General features: G+C 38.7%; 1 protein-coding gene across 2 annotated transcripts in view; it reads left to right on the forward strand.

The window, feature by feature from the left end:
- LOC140489350 (kinesin-like protein KIF18A) overlaps positions 1–23,634 on the forward strand; it is a 67,430-nt gene that overhangs the window by 32,241 nt on the left and 11,555 nt on the right. For both annotated transcript variants that reach the window (XM_072588815.1, XM_072588816.1), the window contains exons 10-14: positions 6,535–6,697; positions 9,484–9,648; positions 10,161–10,282; positions 11,733–11,980; positions 22,261–22,873. In XM_072588815.1, the coding sequence (XP_072444916.1) occupies positions 6,535–6,697; positions 9,484–9,648; positions 10,161–10,282; positions 11,733–11,980; positions 22,261–22,873 (1,311 nt within the window). The remainder of the gene's footprint in view (positions 1–6,534; positions 6,698–9,483; positions 9,649–10,160; positions 10,283–11,732; positions 11,981–22,260; positions 22,874–23,634) is intronic.

Genomic DNA, 23,634 nt, shown 5'->3' on the forward strand with positions numbered 1-23,634 from the left:
AGCCAGGGTAGTCTCTCGAATTATGCAAAAATGCTTTACCTAAGATTGTTGATTCTACAAAGCACTGGTGAATGACAAAGATAATGGGAACTGAAGCAAATCAGAATTGTCTTTCATTTAAATAGGGCTTTTACTATAGGGATTTTAAGTATGATTTTTACTAATTTAATATTTGCATTTTTATGAAAGTAAAGGATTATGGATATTTTTAAATATTTTTAATGTTTCTTTCCTAAATTAATTTCTAAACAACTACTCTTGTTGCCTTCTGAAAGTGGTGACTACTGCTGAACTACAGTTCTAATTTTGCTGTTCCATTTAATCCAAATGACTATCCTTTGTATGTGAAATTGAACTACAAATGTTGTGCAGCATTGATTGTAGAATTGGAAGCCTGTCACCACTGAAACCAAGCTGCAGCCCTTTTGCTGATTAATCAGTGCGTAGCAACCTCACTGATGCAGTCATTCTGAATTACCTTCAGTGAAGATGGATCATTCTACATACCAATCTCTGTGAATCTATTAGGTTCATATTTGGAATGCGTTGGTAGCGAATGGCATAAATCTTACCCAACCGGTAGCTTCTGTAAAAGTAAACTGAGAAAGGACTTCAATGCTGGTGCATTTCAGGCCTGCGTCGCTTTGTAATAATCCCTTTAACTATTGCGCCATAGTAGGGTGAGTAGCTGATATTTGAATCATGCATCAGCGTAATCATAACTACATGCAGCATAAAGTCTTGCATACAATGCATAAGATTCACCTGTGCAATGTAAAGGACAATAGCAGTAAATGCAAGGGGATATTCAAGACAGCTACTTTAGGACTCCTGACCCTCAGAATCGCAATTCCTCAGGCTACTATGGCCCCTATATTCTTAAGTACATAAGGGCTTTTCAATTGAAAATATCTAAGACAAGACTAAACAGTGCTAAATATGGAAGAGCAAATGTGTTTGATCCTGCTGTTCTGTTGATGTTAGCTCTGATGGTTAGGAAACACTTTTTATCTGTTCATCCATCAAACAATTGGATAGGTGTTGATTTTGCAGGCATCAAACCTCAGGTTGCTGAGGGAGTAGGCATGTGGTAAAGGTGATTGCACTCTAGTTGTTTAAGGCATGTAAAGAATGTTGTAGTAGATTGCCCAGGTGAAGAAGTTATTTTACTGCAGAATGTTAAGATGATTGATTTTGGAGTTGGAAGTGGCCTCAGAACCCTGAAGGGACTGCATGTAGACAGGTGAATTATTATAATTGGCGTCAACAATTCCTGAGAGTTTGGCGGATAAAAGGGCACTCATTAATCAAATATCTAATCTTGATGTCCTTTCTTCCTCATACGCTATATCCTTAGCTGGATGCTAAAAATATTCAACTGAAGTCTGCATTAAGCATTCCAAATGACTGCAGACTTGGCTGCTGAAGGTAAGCATTACTGCAAACTCGTTGAGAGTTTGCACAGGCCTTTCTGTTCGGCATCAGGTTAGGCCCTGACTTCAGATACATCTACAATATTGTAGCTTCCATTGCTTTGCACAGCTGCTACAGTTACAATGCAAATACACCCTTGAGAGAACTTGGCATGTCCCAGGTTTTTTTTTAAACATTGTTGACCTTTGTCAGCTTTTGTCCCAAGTGCCCATGATGTTGACTAAGAGCATGGGAAAGTGACTGCAGACATCCCCAAGTCTACACAAGCACCACTTCAATAAATGGCCTGTGGAGGTGTTGAAGAATACTTTCAGCTGACATAATATTCTTGTTGGTGCTCTGCCTTTAAACACAACTACAATTGACCTATCAACTGAGGAAGAACTGAAGATGTTGGGAGTCTAATGTTCGAACTAATTTGTGCAAATACGTGTGTATTGTTGTAATTGTGCAAACGATCCATGAACATAACTTGACTATTATATCTTCCAATGCCAAATGATTGATAGCTTATGCTCCCCCAACTGGCAATACTCAGAGTGCTTGATTTTACCTGCAGGTTTAACCTGCAGCTAATGAGGAACTGCACTATTCCATAATTATATATATTTTGCTTTGGCAAAGCCAGTACAGTCCGGTTTTCCAAAATGCATGTTTCCTCAACGCAAATTGGCTTTAACGTGATTAAAGAATTTAGACCGTTATTTGCAGAACACAAACTTTCCTTGCCTAATTTGGTTATAATGCGATTCTGGTCCCATTAGTTTAAATGGAACGGCTATTGTGTGATTTTCTTATAATGCACGATTGCATGAGAACCGACTGTACTGTACATTCAAATGGTTTTATTTAAGGAAGATCAGGCATAACACATACAAGTACATAAACAAGGAGCAGGAGAAAACTACTCACTGTCTTGTGTCTGCTTTGGAGAGGGTGCAGAGGAGGTTTGTCATGATGTTGTTTGGTATGGAGAGTGCTAGCGATAAGGAGAGGTTGAGTAGATTAGGATTATTTTCATTGCAAAGAAGGAGGTTGAGGGGGTACTTGATTGAGGCCTACAAAATCATGAGAGGTGTAGATAGGGTGGAGAGCAAGAATCTTTTTCCCAGAGTGGAGGACTCAATTGCTAGGGTTCACAAGTTCATAGTAAGAGGGGCAAAGTTCAGGGGAGATATGTGTGGAAAGTTCTTCACGCAGAGGGTGGTGGGTGCCTGGAATGCTTTGCCAGTGGAGGTGGGAACGATAGCGTCATTTAAGATGTATATTGACAGATACGTGAATGGGTAGGGAGCAATGGGATATAGATCCTTAGAAAATAGGCAGGTTTAGATAGAGGATCTGGATTGGTGCAGGCTTGGAGGGCTGAAGGGCCTGTTCCTGTACTGTAATTTTCTTTGTTCTTTGCTCCACCTTTTAATAAGGTTATTGATTTGATTGTAACCTCAAATTGGGGCAGTAGTTAGACTGACTCTTGTTGGAGGTGGTTATTGCCTGGCATTTGTGTGGTGCGAATGTTACTTGCCACTTTTAAGCCCAAGCCTGGATAGTATCCAGCTTTTATTGCATGTGAACATGGACTGCTTCAGTATCTGAGGAGTTGCAAATGATGCTGAAAATTGTGGCAAACAGCTACACTACTGACCTTCTGATGGAGGGAGGTCTATTGATCAAGCAGCAAAAGATTGTTGGGTCTAGGACACTACCCTGAGGAACTCCCGCAGAGATGTCCTGAAGTTGAGATGACTGATGTCCAACAACCACCCACCATCTTTCAATGTGCCAGGTATGACTCCAACCAGTGGAGAGTTTGCCAACAGCTATTGATTCCATTTTGCTAGGATGCCACACTCTCATATGCAGCCTTGGTGTCAAGGTCATTACTCCCAACTCCCCTCCGAAAAGTAACTCTCTTGTCTACTTTTGAACCAAGGCTGTAATGAGGTCAGGAGCTGTGTGACCCTGGCAGAATCCAAACAGCATGTCGCTGAGCAGGTTTTTAGGGAGCAGGTGCTGCTTGATAGAGCTGCTGAGGACACTTTCCATCACTTTACCGATGATCAAGAGTAGACTGACAGTGTGATAATTGGCTCGGATGAATTTTTTTTAGGTTAGATTAGATTACTTACAGTGTGGAAACAGGCCCTTCGGCCCAACAAGTCCACACCGCCCCGCCGAAGCGTAACCCACCCATACCCCTACCCCTACATCTACATCTACCCCTTACCTAACACTACGGGTAACTTAGCATGGCCAATTCCCCTGACCTGCACATCTTTTGGACTGTGGGAGGAAACCGGAGCACCCGGAGGAAACCCACGCAGACACGGGGAGAACGTGCAAACTCCACACTGTCAGTCGCCTGAGGTGGGAACTGAACCCGGGTCTCTGGCGCTGTGAGGCAGCAGTGCTAACCACTGTGCCACCGTGCCGCCCATAAATGTCCTACTCTTTGTGTACAGGACATATTTGGGCAATTTCCTACATTGTTGGGTAGATGACAGTGTTGTAACTGCACTGGAAGAGCTTGGCTAGGGGTGCAACAAGTTCTGGAGCACAAATCTTCAGTAGTATTGCCTGACCTGCTGTGCTTTGCCAGCACCACTCTAATCTAGACTCTGGTTTCCAGCATCTGCAGTCCTTGTTTTTACCTAGTTGATTTTAACCCTACTGCGAATCTTCTTGCAAGGATGCCTGCCTTGAAGAAATTTTCCTCTTACTGGTATGTTGTCAGGACCCAAAGCCTTTGCAGTATCCAGTGCCTCTAACTGTTTTTTGATATCACATGGAGTGAATTGAATTGGCTGAAGACTGGTAATTTATGATGCTGGGGACCATTCGAGGAGACCGAGGTGGATTGTTCACTCTGTACCTCTGGCTGAAGATTGCTGCTAATGCTTCTGCCTTGTTCTTTGTGCTGATTTGCTGGGCTCTTCCATTATTGAGGATGGAGATATTTGTGGAACGGCCTCATACAGTGAATTGTTTAATTGTCCACCATCATTCACGCCTGGATATGGTAGGAGTGCAGAGCTGGGGTTGGATCTGTTGGTTGTGGAATTGCTTAGTTTTGTCTATCACTTGCTACTTAGTGTTTTACATGCAAGTAGTCTTGTTTGGTAGCTTCACCTCAGTGACACCTCATTTTTAGGTATGCCGACCGCTGCTCCAGGCATGCCCTTCTGCACTGTCAGTTGAACCAGGATTGATATCCTGGTTTGATGATAATGGTCGCATGGGGGATATGTCGGGGGATATGTCAGGCCATGAGGTTGCATATTGTGCTGGAGTACAATTCTACTACTGTTGATGACCCACAGCATCTCATAGATGCTCAGTTTTGAGTTGCTAGGTTAGTTTTAAGTCTGTCCCATGTATCACAGTGATAATGCCACACAATGAATCTACAGTTGCTTCACTATAGGACAAAATCTAAATTGAAAAATGTTGGATGCTGGTAAAATGGGCAGTTGTCAGGCTGCATTTTGACCGTATGGTTCAGATGGGCCTGGGGAACATAATAGATTAATTTTTAGAGCATAGAAGTGATTGCATCTTAGAGAAGTAGCTTGTTGAACCTGCCAAGAATAGGCTATTTTAGATCAAAAAATGTGTAATACTAGAGAATTAGTAAGAGATTTCATAGTTAAGGATTCTCTGGGGGATAGCTATCATAACATGGTAGAATTTCAATATCAATTTAAGGTAGAGTAACTCTGATTTCAAACCAGTGTCCTCAACGTAGTGGAGAATCACAGATATGAAGAAAGAATTGCCTAAAGCAGGTACAGCAACAGGAGACTAAAAAGTTCATGAGGAGGGTGAAAATTGATTATGAAAGTAAATTGGCCAGAAATATAAAAGCAAATAACAAAAGATTCCATTATTAAGGAAAAAATAGTAGGTCATTTAGAAAAGCTCAATGTAACCAGAATGGGCATGGTTTTATTAAAAGGACATTGTTTGACAAATTTGCTAGAGTTCTTTGTGGATGTAACAAGTAATGCTGATAAAGAAGAACCAATAGATTTGATTTCCAGAATGCAGATGAAAGGTTATTGCACTGGATAGGGGCTACACTATATTAAGTGTAATATACCAGCATATATTGAAGATTGGTTAACACACCTGAGGCAGAGTTGGGCTTGATGGGTCATTTACAGGTTGAAAAGACTTAACTAGCGGGTTGTCACAAGGTTCAGTCCTATAACCTCTAATGGACAGATTGTAATATATCCAAACTTGCTGGCAACACAAAATATGTGGGAGAGCATGTTGTGATGAGGACATTAAAAAAAATCGAAGAGTATATAGAAACATTGTGTGTGTGTGTGTGTGCAAAAACTTGTCAGATTAAGTTTGATGTAGGAAAGTGTGAGGTAATGCAATTTGGTCGGAACAATCAAAAGGTAAACTATTAAATGGAGAGTCTCCTCAAAAATGTGCAGTGCAGAAGGATCTGGGTGTTCTTGAGCATTAAACTCAAAAAGGTAGCAAGCAAGTAATTAAGAAGATAAATGGGGAATTTTGGCTTCTAGTTCAAAGATTGGAGTTTAAAATTAGAGATGTCTTGTAACAAGAATCCTGGAATCATACAATACAGAAGAGACGGAATCTGTACAGACAAAGGTATACTACCACCTGCACTATCCCACTTTCATGCACTGGGCCCATAACCTTGAATGTTATTATACTTCAAGTGCTCATGCAAAAATTTTTTAAAGGTTGTAATATATACAATTTTTGCTCCCATATTTAAGAAAGGATATACTAGCAGTGGAGGCAATTCAAGAGTTTCCATGACTTGGTTCCTGGGATAGAGGTTGATTTATCATGAATAGTTAAACAAGCTAGACTTTTTTTCTGTTAGAAACTAAAAGATCTTATCAAAACCTACAAGATTCTGAGGTGGTTTGACAGGGTTGATATTGAGAAAATGTCTCCACCTATGGGGAATCTCAAACTCGGGAACAAAGCAACAGGACAAGAGGACTTATCAAATCATCATTTCATCAACTACAATTCCTTCTGTAAGTTACAGAACAAATCCGCCATTCTGAGAACAATTCCAAACTATTCTTTTCATTTCTCAATATCCAGCTTGGTGAAATCTTTCCAGGAGGTTTTTGCTGATCGCCAAATGATTCAAAAGAGCTATTTTGACTTGGAAGCACTTGCAAAAGAAATGGAACTGAAAACATCCTTTCGATTACGGGACCAAGAGAGAATTAAAATACTTTGTACTGAACAGAGATTGGAACAGGTAAGGCTTTCCAGATTAAAATGGAATCTTTAAATTTTTGGATAATTGCACAGTTAATGGCAACAATATGCTGGGATGTCTTTGCTGTGATTTAATAATTAGATACAATAGTTTTTCCTATCTTTAACATTTGCCATTAATTTTGAATAGGCTTTGTACAGATTGATTGATTCTTTACTCTTATCTTTTGTTACAACTGTGACAGGAACAATGTGCTGATAATCATTATAAGTGTTTGATGTATTCACCAAAATAGCCAATTACATAGAAACATAGAAAATAGACGTAGGTGTAGGCCATTTGTCCTTCAAAATGATCATGGCTGATCATCCAACTCAGTCTTCTGTTCCCACTTTAGTCCTGTACCCTTTGATCTCTTCTTGAAAGCATTCAATGTTTCAACCTCATGCAGCTTGCTGTGGCAGAGAATTATACAGATTCACCACTCTAAGTAATTAAATTTCTCCTCATCTCAGTCCTAAATGGCCTATTCTGTATCGCTAACCAATGACCCCTGCTTCTGGACTCCCCAATCATTGGGAATATTCTTATAAATTCCAGTGAATGTAATCTAACTAATCCAGTTTCTTTTCATAGATCAGTCTTGCCATCCCAGGAATCAGTCTCATGAACCTTAGTTGCACTCTGTCCATTGCAGTACATCTTTCCTGCGATGAGGAGACCAATACTGCACACAGTAGTCCAGGTGTGGTTTCACTGAGGCCTTGTACAATTGCAGCAAGACATCTCTGCTCCTGTCCTTGAATCTCTTGCTATGAAGGCCAACAGACCATTTGCCACCTTCAGTATTACTGCACCTCCATGTTTATTTTCAGTGACTGGTGGGCAAGGACACACCGTTTTTACTGCATCTCCCCCTCTTCGATCTCTATCGACCTTGGGGACTACATTACAGAAAAAGGAGGCACTCATTTAAAAGTGAAATGCAAAGGAATGCCTTCTCCCAGAGGGTAGTGAGTGTCTGGTATTGTCTATCCCAGAGAGTTGTGATGGGTAGATCACTGAAAGTATTTAAAGAGGAATTAATAGATATTTAAAATTATGAAGTTGAGGGATATGAGGAGCTGGCTTGAAAGACGATTTGAAGCCTGGGACAGATCAATCATGGTCTTAGAGAATGGTGGGACAGGCTTGAGGAACTGAATGATCTTTATTTCTCGATGAACATGTTTGTGAGTTTGGAAGGTGCTGTCAAAGGAGTTTTGGTGAATTTCTGCATTGTCTTGTAGATGGTATACACAGCACACATGAATTTCCTTACTACTTTTTCTTATATTCTTATGAGAGAGAAGAAAGTAATTCTGCATCCTGGCCAAAACAGAGTTGTATACATTTTTGCGCTGAATCTTGCCTAGTCACTTGTGAAATAATAATTGGATTTGGATGTTGAGAAGGATTTGCTGTTTCATAGATAACGATTGAGATACTACTCACATAATATTCATAGCTCCTATTGGTTGTTTTGTTCCGAATCATTCAGATTTTAGACTTCTGTATTCAGGAAACCACAAAATTATCAGTAAATTAATTGTTAGGAGCTTAGGAATGCTTAAAAATGGTTAAGATGGTAATGAAGTTAGTGATTAAAATAAAATCGTACAATCAGGAAATTGAGGCCTCTCATTCTGTCGGGGAGCACTGGATGGGAGAGAAAACAATTTCCCAAAAGGGATCACTGAAATCACTGGCGATCAAACCCATTTGCCTCTTACATTTCTTTTTAATATTTAAGAAAATAAAACAAAATAGCAAAATTGTGCTCTTCGTTTAATTTATAATACCTATGATACGTACCTATCAGTATATTCAATTTACAGCTGGCAGAAAATAATACCATACTAAAATATGGCTATAATTAGTAGGTACATGTATCCTGTAAGCTTAAAAGTCGACATTACAACTGCTGCCTGAATTAAATTCTGGATAGTCACGATGATTTGTCAGAGCTAATAGATAAATACAGTACAAGATGAATAGCTATCAAAAAACATTTTCCTCTTTCGTGTCCCAGATTGTCAGTCTACCTACAGCACATGGACTGCAACAAGTTCAAGAAGGCAACTTACCACCACCACTACCACCTTACGGGTAACCAAGGGCAGGCAATAAATACTGACCCAGCCAGCATTGCCCACATCCCATGAGTTTTAAAAAAAAGATGCAAAGGATATTGCTAGCTTCAGTACTTGGGTCACTATCAAATTGTCCTAACAAATTAATTGCCATTGATAAAATGCTACACAGCTGGAGGTACTCTCTTTCAAAGAGACATTGAACTAATGTTCTCTTTTATTCTCGGCTGAGTGTAAAAAGATCCATGGCATTATTCAAAGAAGTGCAGAACAGCTCTCCTGGACAATATTTATTCTTTAACAAGCAATAGGAGAAATCAGTTAATTTGCTGTGTACAAATTGGCACACCAGTTTTTCTAATTCTACAACAGTAACGTCAATTTCAAAGCCTTTCAATAACTTCAACAAAATTTACAACATTGAGTATTCAAAATATTTAACTCTGTTCTTTAACTGGTTGCATTGTTGTCCATAGTAAGTGTCTCAGTTTAACCAGGCTGTTGGATCCTCAGTGACATATTTGACAGTGAATAGCTCTTGCACTAAGCGCTTCAAAGTTTTAGACAATGCAATACAATTCTAATTTAGTGGTTTAGATATTTTGCCTTTTCTGAGGCTAAGAATGTTATGTGAGAATTTTGTGAATGAATCAATTACAATTTGCAATAATTCTGATTGTTCTAACTGCACAGGCTTCCTGTAAATTTGAACGTAGCCAGGCATCCTCCAATAGGCGCCGTGACTACCTGCTGGAACAGATGCAGCAAGTCGAAGAGAAGCTCAAAGAGAATGGGAGCCTCCTGTCCGAGATGGGGAAAAAAATAAGTTCAGGTGGAAGAAGCCAATCAGTGCCTCAGGTATGAGAGGGATCAATTGCTGCTGAATTGTAGTTGTACCTTTTCCTCTTGGTACTTTGAGCTAAACAACTTTTACTAATTGTTTCCTGTTCCATTGCTTAACTTGTCATGTCAGCATGAAATTTGGGGGAAGGTTTACACTATTGAGGCAGACTAAAGCTTAAAGGTACTGTGAAATCTTTCAAGTCAGGCAACACCACATTTAAGTCTGGGAACTATTTGTTATTTAGATTTGGCTCCTGCTGCTGCATGAGTTCAGGTTTCTTCTGTGTTTCTGAATGAGATACTAAGCAGGAAGTTGACAAAAGTGCCTCAGAATAAGGTGAATTCTAAGGTGGTGATTCTAGTAATGGAAAATCTGGAGAAGACTCTGGTCCTATTACTTTTATCTTCCAGGCTTAAAAGTGTATTTACTGTATGAGACAAAAGCTGCAGAAAGCAATTATGCTTCTAGAAAATGAAAGGTACCATGACTAGTGCATTAATTTTTTTCAAAATTTATTGATGAACAGGTCTTGAAATTGAGTTTGCAGAAAATTCTATTAGAGTCGGAATTGAACAGCTTAAAGCAACACAGTGAATACATAACCCAACTGATGATGCTACAGGATCGAGACCGTCGACAGACAGAAAAGTAAGGATGAATCAGGATGACCATGAAGTATGTGGCATACTAATTTAGTATGAATGGGAAAGTCTCAAGCTTGATCATGACCATAGCTATTCAGAATGTTGCTTAGGAAATGAATATAAACAAGACTTTTTATTGTTGCATGGGATATGAATGTCACTGGCAAGGTTGATATTTATAGCCCATTCCTAAATTGTTCTTGAACTGAGTTGCTGTGGGTCTGGAGTCACATCTTGGCCAGACTATGTAAGGACAGCAAATTTCCTTTCCTAAAGTGAACCAGCACGTTACTTTGTGGCTGGGCCAAGAAGTTTGAACTAAATCACCCACTCTACTTGAGGTTAAACGTCAGTCCTAAGCATTACAGCTAGTTGTATATTGTGCTATTTGATTTTTTTCTTCTTTAGCTCAATCACTTGTAAAGGCTCCAAATTGGTAGTCATCCTTTATTTGAGAGGATGGCGAATTCCCCAACACCTCTTCCCGGTAAAGATAATCGGCCACTGTGCCAAAGTTTAATAACGCAATTGGAAAGGACGCAGTGACCCAATCTGATTTCTATCTCACTCTGCACTCCATGCTAACGCCTCCATCCACATTACTCTGAAAGGAAGCAGAGATCACTGCTCCCAAAAGAGATCCCGACCACCTTGTGAAATTTGAGGCTGATTAATTCCACAGTGACACAATCTGTCTTTGCTATTTTCGCATACCAACTGTGTTACTGGGTGTGATCAGTATTTTCTGTCAATTTCTGTTTGATATTAGCAAGGATGTGGATCAGGTACAGCCCAAGCCAGACGTGAAAGGATATTCTTTATGATTAGCTCAAATTATTCTCCATTAACTGGTAAGGTGATCAGAATGTAAAGTGAAAACATACTGTGAGGGAAAAAAAAGCTATAAATATTGGAATTCTGAAAGGAAAACAATACTGCAAACGCTTTGAAGCAGCATTTAAAAAGAATGGACTTGTTAATATTCTGGGTGTGGCCCCATTGAACGGGGAGGATATTGCTAATGAAAAATGTACAAAATGAAGGAAACACAGATAAAAATAAATGTAAAATCCTATAAAGTACTTAGGTTAAATACATGAAATGATTAAATTAAAATTGTTCAAGCAAAAAACCAAAGAGACCATAATGAAAAGGAAAATCACATGTCAGCACCATGTCATTTTAAGATTTAAACAGTCAATATATAACATTGGCTGATAACTGCTTACTAAATTTTGAGGAATGAACTGCAGTGGAATTCCCTATCATGGTGAGTGGTGAATGCGAAAGTCCTGGCATTAGTTTTCAGATTAGTGGCAAAATCTGATCAAGGACAAACTGTTCCAGAGATTAAATCCTAGCCTCCCATGAAGAGTGTGAGGGAGTTCTGAAAGAACTGGTTGTCATTGCAGCTGACTAATGGAACTGATTGCCACTTTTTTTCTCAATCTTAGGTTAGTGATCACTCTACTGCAGATTGTACGTAAACAGTTTTACACACTGAAAGAAGCTAATCTTGCAACTGCAGAGACAGTAACACAATTCAATGAGTTGGAGCGCCTTGTACGGGGAGAGAAAGCCGTTCTATGGGCAGATCAAATGAACACTGATGAAAGTAAAGAGAATCAACAATCAGAAATAACTGCTCTTGCTACATTTTCGAAACTGAACATTCTACCTGAAACATTTTTTGAAATTACTGGTAAGCCTCTTTCCTCCCACTTTGTGTACTATACCACATCTACATACGTGTACATACACGAGAAATGTAAATATTTTTGAATCAACCTGTTTAGAGATGTCATTGCACGTTTCTAAAGCAGGTGAAACTTGGCACAGAGGTAGGAATACTACCACTTTGCCAGAAGTGACCTTCACAAGTAAGTGTACACTCTTAGAATGATATAGCTGTATGATATACCTCCTTACAGCTTAATTCATTGTTTAAAAATATGTTTTTTCCACCCTTTTCATCATTTGACCTCAGTTGACTTGTAATTCAATTCTCACTGGTAAATTTGTTCATCTCATTTTTAACCACCATTTAATACCCTGTTTCCTGATTTTTATCACTTGCAGGTGGCTTAGAACTCATTATTGGGCTTCTGAAACAAGTATATTTCAAGGCATAGGTTTCTCATGTTCTTTTGTGGAAGCATATCCACTCATCATTTCTGTTAGTTATGTATAACCTAGAGTTCTGTTGCGTTATGACATGCATTAAATGCCTAAGGTTAGTGTGTGACATTTTCTATTAACCACAGTCTAGCCTTCCTCCAAATTGCCACCTTCATATGGTTCCCTTTTGCATGACAAATTTGTGAGGGTTAACAGTGCCCTGAAGTGTTAATTGCAACTTATTTAAAAGTGGAGTATCTGTTTTCTGTTAAACGGAACAACTGCTTTCAAAATATCTTATACAATTTTTAAAGGATTAACAAGGCTGAGGTAATTATTTAGCTAAGAATCCAGATCTTTCAAATCCATAACATAACAGCAGGAGCAAATTTTTATTACTGGAATTTGAGATGGCTCATAGTGTGCAGACTTGCAGCATTTCTGCAACTAATGATTGCTCAATCTGTTTAAAGTGAGTTGTAAAAATCTTAATCACTGCCCTGTACTCATTTTACCTACAAAAGTAAGAAAACTGCCTTTTAACAGTTTAACTATTTGATTGCTGACTTTAAATTACCTTTGGATGGGATTTTCCAATTTTCAAACTAAGTATGAAAGTTGTAAAGTTTAGTGGGAAGAAACTCTATTTACATTTTATCAGAAAGCCTGCTGGATTGATTGTCAATAGATGGCTAATTGGCAGGCTTTTGACTGGAATTACAAATCCATACGTGGAAGTCCTACCTGACTGAAACAGCCAGTCAGAGGCTGGCATTTCAAGAACTCAGCAGCACCACATTAGAGACTACATTAGGATTCCCTGATGGAGGATCAGCAAATCAAATAAGTGTTGCTTGGAGTGATTCTGGGATAAGGAGATGAACTAGAGGGTCTGAAGCAAGGTTGGGGACCTGGTTTTTAGAGACTATCCTCTTTACTCACTACATTCCAAAGCAGGGCTTGCCAAAGTGGGGATCAGGATCCTGAGTGGGTCACAAGCTGAAATTTTGGTGTGCCGTGCTCCGAAAAACCATTGGCTGGCATGGAGCTTCAACTAATTTTGTGCTGAAACAATTATAGGCTGGTTGGGATGAGGCCTTTAGGTGCTGTAAATTGACCACTTATGTGTTTTAATTGTTGACAGTTCTGGAAAGTAAATGGGAAGGAGATGGGTTTCTTCTCTGGTTCCAACTCAACTCATTTGCTCAGTCCTTTGGACACTTCTTTGGAGGGGCAAATCTAGGTCTCAGCATTTGTTGTCAATTATGCATAACAAGGTTTTTGTACGTGCGTCACTCATGATTTTCATATTTTACATCCACAAATTCATGGCCTCAAGTATTGACAATGTTTCCTTCATATAAAAATGTTTGCAATACTTCTCAGTGAATTCATCTGAATGTCTTTCTGCTGATCATTAATATAAACTGTACTGATGCACTGTGCTATCTTTTTTACATGCCCTCATTATCTCATAATTTATTCACTTTCCTACAGAGGTCTGTAGACTACTCCCACCTGTGTCGTCTTCCCTTTGTTGCTTCTTTCTTCAACCCACGTAGATTTTCCATCTTTCTATCTGAGATCTTTTCTTGCTAACACAATTATTCCAATCAGTACCAACAAAGCTACCTACTATTCTTTCCTCCTCCCATCCTTCTGAAAAGTTACGTCACTGGAATATTTAGATTCCAACTTTGATCTTGTCACCATGTCTCCATAATGACTATAAGATCATATCCAGTAGCCTCTATTTGCATTGTTAATTCATTTATTTTGATTCAAATGCTGGATGTGTTTATGTGAAGAGCCATTAATTTTGCCTATTTGCACCACTCCCCCAAAAAAAGCTTTGCAGTTTTTGTTGCTTTTTAAAATATTTATACACTGACCCTTTTCTGTCCCACTCTGGGGATCATTACTTACATAGGTGCCCTACAATCCATTGTATCTCTTTGCTTTGTAAATCTACTTATCCCCTCTTCAGAAGTAACTTTCTCTTCCCCGTACACACACACACACACACCCCGCACCCCCCTCCTCTCTTTTCTCTTCCCCCACCCCCCATCTCCCCCGCACCCCCAAAACCTCCTGCCTCTCCTCAACCAGTTGTGGCCCTCTCTACCAATCTAGTTATTTGTTTTGCCAGATCTCTGGTCCCTGGATGGTTCAAGTGAAACTTGCTCTAGCAGGACAACTCCCTTCTACCCCTCTGGAGCCAGTGCCCCATGAATTAAAATCCATTCCTCCAACGCCAATTTTTGAGAAACTCATTTAATTCCTTGACTTGATTAGCCCTTTGCCCGTGGCTCAGCTAGTAATCCCGAGGTTATTACCTTAGAGTTTCCGCTTTTTAATTTTGCTACTAACTGTTCAAACTCTTTCAGTTAAGCCGCCTTTGTATTCTGTCCATGTTGTTGATACCAATGTGGACAATGACAAATTGGTCCCTCCCCTTCCATTCCAAATTCCAGACATGTTCTTAATCCTGGCATCAGGCAGGCAACACAGACATAGAGACACTTTGCTCATGTTGCAGAAAACAAAACCTATCCTCCAAATTATACAGCCCCCTACATCTGCTAAATTCTTTTTGCCTCTTGTCTTGAATGGCTCCCTATATCACAATGCTCTGGTCAGTCCTCATCCTCACTGCAGTCCCCATTCTCATCCCCTCAGCCCGTATGAACTCTTACTTCATTGCCTTCTAATTATCTTTCCTTGAAATCAAATGACCCTTTGTATTCCTTCCTTGTCCCAATCACTGGTTCTAAGTTAAAGTTGGTTATTTAGTTTTCTATTTGAACAGTCAGTCACTTATTTCAATCAAATTATGATGCAGTCAGTCATTCTTGTACCACTCTGCTGTCCCACAAAATAAGTCGTGTATGTCTAAAACTCCTAACATCTTGCCACTGTACCTAACCAGTGTTCTTACTTGTGAAGAATCATCCTTATTAACAACCAGTAGGAGAAAAAGATGTAAAATAATTATTCCAATTGCATAACATATAGCACTCCAAATGAAGATACTGAAGAATATGAAACGGAGCCTTCGCCAAAGACCACCTACTGATTTTCCATCAGTGTTCCCTTCTTTCTTGCTGGCAGATTAGAGGCAAGAGGGAGCACAGCACATAGACATTTCTGTAATTTAATTGCAACTCCATGTATACAGTCTTAATTGGACCTTGAGCAACATATGGGAACTTTCAACAAATAATCAGTGCCAAGGCTTCGGGGCTTACTTTCCTGGTTCACAATTTTATTTTCCCCCTCAAAAGAATCCCAAACTGCTTTCAGTAGTTACTTTGATATCTTGAGAGCTTGAATAATTTTGAGGGAATTTAAAGCCATACTTGTTTACATTTGATACAAGACTTGTTTCTCTCTATATTAACAGTAACTCTTTCGCATGTGGATAATTGCTTTTCCCATTTTCCCCTGTGCTATGGCATTGTTGAATCTCATTTGCCAGTCAAGTGCTTGGATATGAATCGTATCAGACAACAGATTTAATTGATGCCTTTATATTTAATCCTGCACTCTAAAAGACATTCTTCCACTTCCAGCAGATGAACTTGTAGACTAGTTAAATTTTATTATGAAATATAATGTAAATAGGATAGTTTGTTCTGTGCTGCTGAAATATAATATTGCGACCTCCAAACTGAAGCTAAGGTCCCCCACAGAATGCTGTCAGGTCACTGTTAGTAAAAAATCGGCTTCAATTAAAACTAAAGTGGTTTCAAAGTCTAATTAATGGTTGGCACACCTAAATAAAAAGTATGAATTTGAGTTGAACATACTTATGTAGTTTTGAGATCTGAAAGACTTAGAAAAAAAATACTTGACCACCCTCTGTGCACAATTAAGCTCTGAACTTAATAACTTTATTCAGCTCTTCCCTTACCAAAACATAATTTCATCTGTTAACAACCTAAATGTTCATGTCAGCCAGACTGAAGGCTATTGTGAAATGCAATCAGGTCACACAAGCTTTGCAGTCAGGTAACCTAAGGTAATGAGCTTAGGAACTCCTATCAGCATCATATGATAGGTTTGTAGCAAGCTGCAAGTTGGTTTACCTCCCATAAACTGACATGCAGACCTCTGTGGTGAAAGGGTAGCTTGGAATAGTCTTTTGCCAGTTGGAAATGTAGTTTGCACAGGCATCATCCAACCTGTGGGTATTCCATGATCCATGATCATTGAAAAAGAACAAGGATGTTCATGGGTAACTGATATGGGTAACCATTCTTCTTAAGCATAATTTGTCCCTATTATCTTAAAATGTGAGGACTCCAGTTTGATCCTTGCTTTTAGCTGAGTTGTTAACCTCAATTAGTACACTCAGCTGGGTCCCCATTTTGGATTCTTATCAATGGCCCACCAGTGAACTTGAGAATTTCAGGTTGAAATGTGGTTATAATGCCTCCATAATCATATAGATGGTTCACAGGCAAGATCTAGCCTTATGCATTAACAATTGGCACTTGAGAGATACAGCAGAATATTGGAGCAATGATTCACATGCCAGTGTGTCACCAGTGGTTTCGAATAATGTGTAAGTTATGCCTGAAAGTTTGTGCATCAAATTAATGTTAGAATCAGGCATGCATTGTCTTTTTAAGCAAGGTTAGCTGGTTTCCTTGTTGTTGTATACTGTCCCATTTTTGGTTTACAAGTTCGACAAAAATGGCTTTTTTGAAATGACTCAATGTTGGTGTGTTCAGGATGTGCTATAAAACCATGCTCAGTGGTTAATGTGAGTAATAATGCAAGCATTTAGGGTTACAGCAAATAAACAAGATTGAGGTGCCGCCTTATTACTCACTGTAATATTTGTGTTTTTTTTAAAAAACGCTCTTATCCTAACTGCTCAATTTATTTTATGGTGCTAATTCTGAGTGTTGGGGAAACATCTTATAAATAGGAAAAATTTTATCTGATCAATCAAAGGTTAAGTTCACAAGCAAATGACCACATTGGGTGCTCTCAACCTTCAATACAGCCATTTATGGGATTAAAAATTCCTGTCCCTTATGTGTAAATTATCCTGTGAGAAAGCAGTATCAGCCCAATTGTTGCAGGTGCAAATTCCCAATACAAAATCAGCCATTCAGTTCAAATAGGGATCAGCAACAAATATTGGTGTTTCTAGCGATGTTCACATCCTATCAAAGAATAAGAAAAAAAGTGAAGCTTTCGAATAAAAACTGAAAGAACTGTGGATGCTGTAAATCAGAAACAAAAACAGAAAATGCTGGCAAAGCTAAACAGGTCTGGCAGCATCTGTGGAGAGAAATCGGAGTTAAGGTTTGGGCTGAGTGAGCCTTCAGAACTGAGTTCTGAGGAAGGGTCACTCGGCCTGAAACATTAACTCCGATTTCTTTACACTTTATGCTGCCAGACCTGTTGAGCTTTTCCAGCAATTTCTGTTTTTGAAGTTTATCAGTAATTGTAAATATCTATTTAGTTGTTTCTTCTCTGTAAAAGAAATCTAAAAGTTGCATTTATAAAGTTCTTTTGTGGCATCAGTACATTCCAAAGTGCTTTACAGCCAGTTAATTGTTTTTGAAATATAGTTAATGAAGCAAAGGAAATATGGAAGGCAGCCTGTTTGTTTGTACACAGCAAATTCCTACAGATGAAAATGTGATAATGACCACAATCTACTTGAGTGATGTTGGAAGAGCTTCCATGCTCTTTCTTTTTTTTCCTGTGAAAAAAAACTGGCTGTGGGATCTTTTCCTTCCATTGAGGAGCCCTTGATTTAATATCCGATTTGAAAGATGGCACCTTGACAGTGTGATGCACAGCGGGATTTTGTGTTCAAGTCTCTGGATTGAGGAGGGATAAATGCAAATTCTTTTGATTTGGGTGAAAGTACTACCTCCTGAGACTTGACTGATATTCAGTTTATCTGGCTATTGTGTCCTCACACTAAAAGGTAAAAACAATTGGGACTTTAGCTAAAAATATAGTGCAACCTGAAAAAAATGTCAACAAAACAAAATGTTTCTGAAAAACGTACTGCATTTGTTACGAGATGGTAGACCTCCCTGCTTAACTTAAACCAGCAACACAGAAAAGATTTGTCCCGAGCAGTAATCTGAAAATTCGAGAGGCCAAGAACTATTTAAAGTAAAAAGTCGCAACTTTATTTCTTAAAGTATAACAGAGAATAATTATCTAACAACTATTTACAACTCCTTCCTCTAACCTTTTACTTTCCCTTCTATAATACTAGTCTGATAAAACCCCTGAGTAAGATTTACAAAAATTTATGTTTCAAAAAGAGGCAGCTGTCAAATCTTTCCCTTATACCTTTCTCTGTAGATTTTCTCCTTCTTAGGGATTTCTGTTTCACAGGTACCTTTAAGATAGATAGATAGATACAAGTATCTTTAAGAGAGCGGTGTTTCAGGCAATCTGTACATGCTGGTGGCTTAGCAGTTCTCCCCTCAACTGTTCAATTTTTCCTGGCTTTATACCCTAAAGCTTTGGATTGTTTCATTGTATTTTAATATAGTCAATATACTAAATTCAAACTCGATTGAAGGTTGGTATTTTGTGGTATAATTTAAATTGGCCAAATTCAAATGATTTTTTAATCTCACTGCAACTCAGCCAGTGCTAGCTGCTGAACCAAATGGTACATTGTAAATTCTCCAGCATTCTGTGTGCTTGCTAAATCCTCCATTCTTTTAAAGGTACAGTACAACTTTACACATTCATAACATATGTTAAGATCTTAACAGTTCAGTAACTGAGTGAAGGCTGTGAACCACAAGCAGCTCAGTGGTTAGCGCCATGGACCCTGGTTCGAGATCACCCCAGGCAATTGCCTGTGTAGAGTTTGCACATTCTCAGTTTGTGTGAGTTCCCTTTGAGAACTCTGGTTTCCTCCGACAGTTCAAAGATGTGCAGATAATGTGGATTGGCAGTGCTAAATTGCCCACAGTGTCCAGGGATGTGCAGGCAAGGTGGGTTAGTCATGGGAAATGCAGGGTTAAAGGAATATAGTTGGAGGGTGGGCCTGGGAGGGATGCTGTTTGGAGGGTAGGTGGGGACTCGATGGGCTGAATGGCCTGCTTCCCCACTGTATGGATTCTATTCTTCTATTCTTGTCAGTTTTAAGCCTGAATAGAAGTTTAAAAATCTGGCTGATTTTTATTGACAAGGTTAGGTTATAAAAGCAAAGTGGCGATTGAGCCGAGATTGGTTAGAAAGTACAAGATTATAATAGGCTGTTGTAATTCCTACCTCTGGGCTGGGAGATCTGGCTTCTATTACAACCTACCCCAGATATGGCTGAACAGGTTGATTTTTTTTTAAAATCTACAAAATGTGGTAGGTTTGGATAAGGTAGACAAAGAAACGTTGCCCCGAATACCTTTTGGGGGCTTTGTATCATAATGGCTTTGAATCACCCATTTATGATATTGGGCAAGAGATACAGGGGGAATGAGAGGAGGACCATTTTTTAGGCAATATGATTATGACCCAGAGCTCATTGTCCTTGAGATTGATGGAAGTGGAAAAATACCAATGATTTTAAAAGGAAATTGGTTTGACTCCCGAGGGAAATAAGCGTCTACGCAGCTATGGAAATTAAGCAATGGAGTGGGGTTTACTAGATGTTAGCACAGAAAAACCAGCATAGATTTAATGGAATGAATGGCATCCTTCTGTAACTGATCCTTAAGTACTGCAGTTTTAGACATTTGCTCTTCCTCAACTATTTTTCTTCCTCCTGCAGTTACATAAGCAGTGTGCTGCTTTATGGGCAAGTGGCTAGCAGGTTCTATTTTAGCTGCAGAATCAAGAAAATCACTGCTCACAATTCATTTTATCAGTGGAGTTTTTTCACAAATCCAGCTTCATGGTGATAAATTACACTTTAAGTTCTCTATACATTATCAAAGTTAAAAACTCACAACACCAGGTTATAGTCCAACAGGTTTAATTGGAAGCACACCAGCTTTCGGAGCGACGCTCCTTCATCAGGTGATTGTGGAGGGCTTCATCACCTGATGAAGGAGCGTCGCTCCGAAAGCTAGTGTGCGTCCAATTAAACCTGTTGGACTATAACCTGGTGTTGTGATTTTTAACTTTGTACACCCCAGTCCAACACCGTCATCTCCAAATCATATACATTATCAGATATTGACAATACAACTCGGTATTTTGTGATTAAAGTGCTAGAGAATTTTGTTATCAGCACTTCAAGGCGACCACAAACCTCATTATTGAATGTCTCTATGTGGCTTTAACAGGATGTATTGTGCAAAAGGCACAGTTCAGCCTAGTGGGCAATAGGCTGAAATTGTTTTTGCATTTTGCCAACAAACGAGACTGTAAAACCACAACTATTCCAAGGCATTAATAATTGCGCATTGAACTCATATGGGTTGCTTCAGACTTCTAGTTCTCCAAGTAATACCACAAAATCAACCACAGCTTCATGAAATAACCATCAGCTAAATATAAATGTAATAATTTCTCTTATCCAGAAGGAGCCAGATCCTTCGAGGTTACTGGCTTATAGATGCTTAAAGCTCTCCAGTTCCTCACTCGTGCTTTTATATATAAGCTCAGGCAACATAGTGGCTACCTATTTGGAAAAGAATTGGGAGTTTTGGATGTCATACCTAACCACAAAATCTCTCATCTCATATTCACCTATCAGGATAAATTCCACTATAACTGATTCTGTATAACACCAAAGATGTCTTAATTCTCAGAGTAATCTGCGTAGCCTGCCTTGTGGTCTTGAGAAATATTGACTGCACCTATAACTGTAATGTACACACGGATTACTTTTTTTCTCAAAGTGTTTTTGTTTTTATTGCAAGCAAGCATGCTATATCATGAGATGTCTCCTAGGGGAAAGGAAATTTGTTACCCTTGTCTTGTTTGCCATAAGTTTTCAAAAATTTGGTTGACTCTTAACCTCTGAAATGGCCCAGTGAAACAAAACGTGTATTCAAGAAAATAGTTTGCCAGCATCTTCTCAGGGGCACTTGGACATGGGTTAAGTAAAAAGTTGACCATGCCAGATATACTACATGTACCAAAACCTTTTTTTAAAAAGAATTAGTCTATAACCACTTAGGTTAGTTTAATCTCAACTCTTGCACTTTTTTTTTCTACAAAAGATGATAGAAATCTGGATCCTTCTCAAAAAGCTCAGGATACAATGTCAGTTGAAATTTTGATTTGGTAGATTTCCCTTAGGTAAGCGAGAGATGGAATTGAATTGTAAAACAAGTGATCCATGATTTGATTGAATAGGAAAGAACAGTCTTGAGGGAATCTTATCTCTTCAATCTCCTCCAGCCTCAGAATCATCGGATATGGTTGCATTCTGCTAATTCCAGCCTTGTGTGCATTTTCAATCTTTGTTCCACCTTTTGTGACTACGCTTTCAATTGGCCAGATACCAAGCTTTGGAATATTCTCCCTCATCTTTCCATCTCTACCTCAATTTCTTCCTCTAACATATTCCTTAAAACCTCTGTTTGAATTAAATTTAACTTATGTGGCTCAGGGACATATTTGTGTTTATAATGCCTCAGTGAAACAGGGCATATTCCATAATATTGAAACTGTTCTATAAGTTATTGCTGAATGAAATACGTTCTCCTGTTTTGTTTCATTATAAAGTTAGAGTTCCAAATATAGCATCAAAAGTATCAAAAGCAGTATTGGTAACTATCTAACTGAACTAATTAGCAGCAAAACAAAATGCCCAAATTTTAATCCCACTGCCAACAGTGATCTGAACATTATTAAGCAAAACCCAATCACGTTTGGATTTTTTAAAATGTTAAGACCTTTTTTTCTATTGACTTTCAGATTCACCTAAAAAAGAAGATACAGCTGCACAACCAACTGAACAGACTCTGTTAAAGACTGGCACACGCAAAAGACTACCTACAAAGCGGTGTCTAACGGAGCTTAGGTCACCAGCCAAATCTCCCCAGAGAGTGCGATCTTCACCGTTAAAAAGAAGACGAATGAAAGATGAGATTACTTCAAGTAATCCTGCAATATCTGAATTACGAAGAAAACGCAAAAGGACCAGAACTGACCCACTGACAATTTTGCCAAAAGTGTGCACAAAGGAAACCCAACCTTTTTCAAATCGGAGTAATCCCCTTGGCAATGAACGAATTAACTTTATGAGCTCAGTCCAACGACATATCAAGAGAAACAGTCCACTTACTGTTACCAATAAAAGAATTATACCTGTCATCATCACTCCCAAAAGCTGTAATTTCCCCGTGGTCACCTGTACTTCTATGGCATCCAAATGTCCAAATTTGAATGAAACCTTTGAAACCACAGATGCAGGTGATCACGCTTGTTTAAATGCAACCATAACTATTGGCCCTTCAGATGTTCAGAGATCCGAAATCGCTGTGAACCATGACACTTTTCCACAGGCCAAGAATTTATTTCTACAGAGGTTTGTCTAATTTAATTAACATTTCTTTACTCTTCTGAATTTGTTACTCATATTGTACTTTCCAAATACATTATTGCGTGCCATTTCATCAGAAAAAAATCACAGCAGTGTCCTGTTGAATTTTTACTTGTCTTTGCAAGTGTTCCCTGTCAGTTCTCCATTGCATTTCTTTGGTTTTCCTCCATTTTTGTTTTGAGGCATTAACTAGAGTTCAAGAATTCAAAGCAATACAACAAGGCATTAGCTAGAGTTGTATTGCTTTGAATTCTTGAAAGCTTTTTAAAATCACGTTGGGGAATTGAGGCTTTATTGGGTTGGATTAAAAATTATAGAAACTAACAGTTTCATTGTCTTGACAAATTTTAAAAGTGTAATGAATGTTTGCTGTTGTGCAAGAATGAAATGCCATCTGAATTAACTCGAAGCGATGTCAAAAAAGAACATGGTGTCAAATGCAAGTGCACCAAACCTGTTTGATTAGAGATTAGGATATTGGTTAGTACCCTTCTCTAGGTTGTCTAAGTACTCTGAGAAAGAATCTTTTTGCAGAGATTTTCAGGTGTTCCCCATTTTTTTAAATGTTTATCACAGGTATTCCTTGTAAAAATACTGACAGATATGCATTTTTTTTTTGAGCAATTGCAACTAAGTAGTGATTAAATGGTACCTTCAAAGAATGAGAAAAAGGAATCGCAATAATTTTTTATCTTTTTTTAATTTGACCATATGCCCCCCTGGGCTTGTTTCTTGGCTAAAAGAAT

The sequence above is a fragment of the Chiloscyllium punctatum genome, chromosome 18 (genome assembly GCF_047496795.1).
Source record: "Chiloscyllium punctatum isolate Juve2018m chromosome 18, sChiPun1.3, whole genome shotgun sequence".
NCBI lineage: Eukaryota > Metazoa > Chordata > Chondrichthyes > Orectolobiformes > Hemiscylliidae > Chiloscyllium > Chiloscyllium punctatum.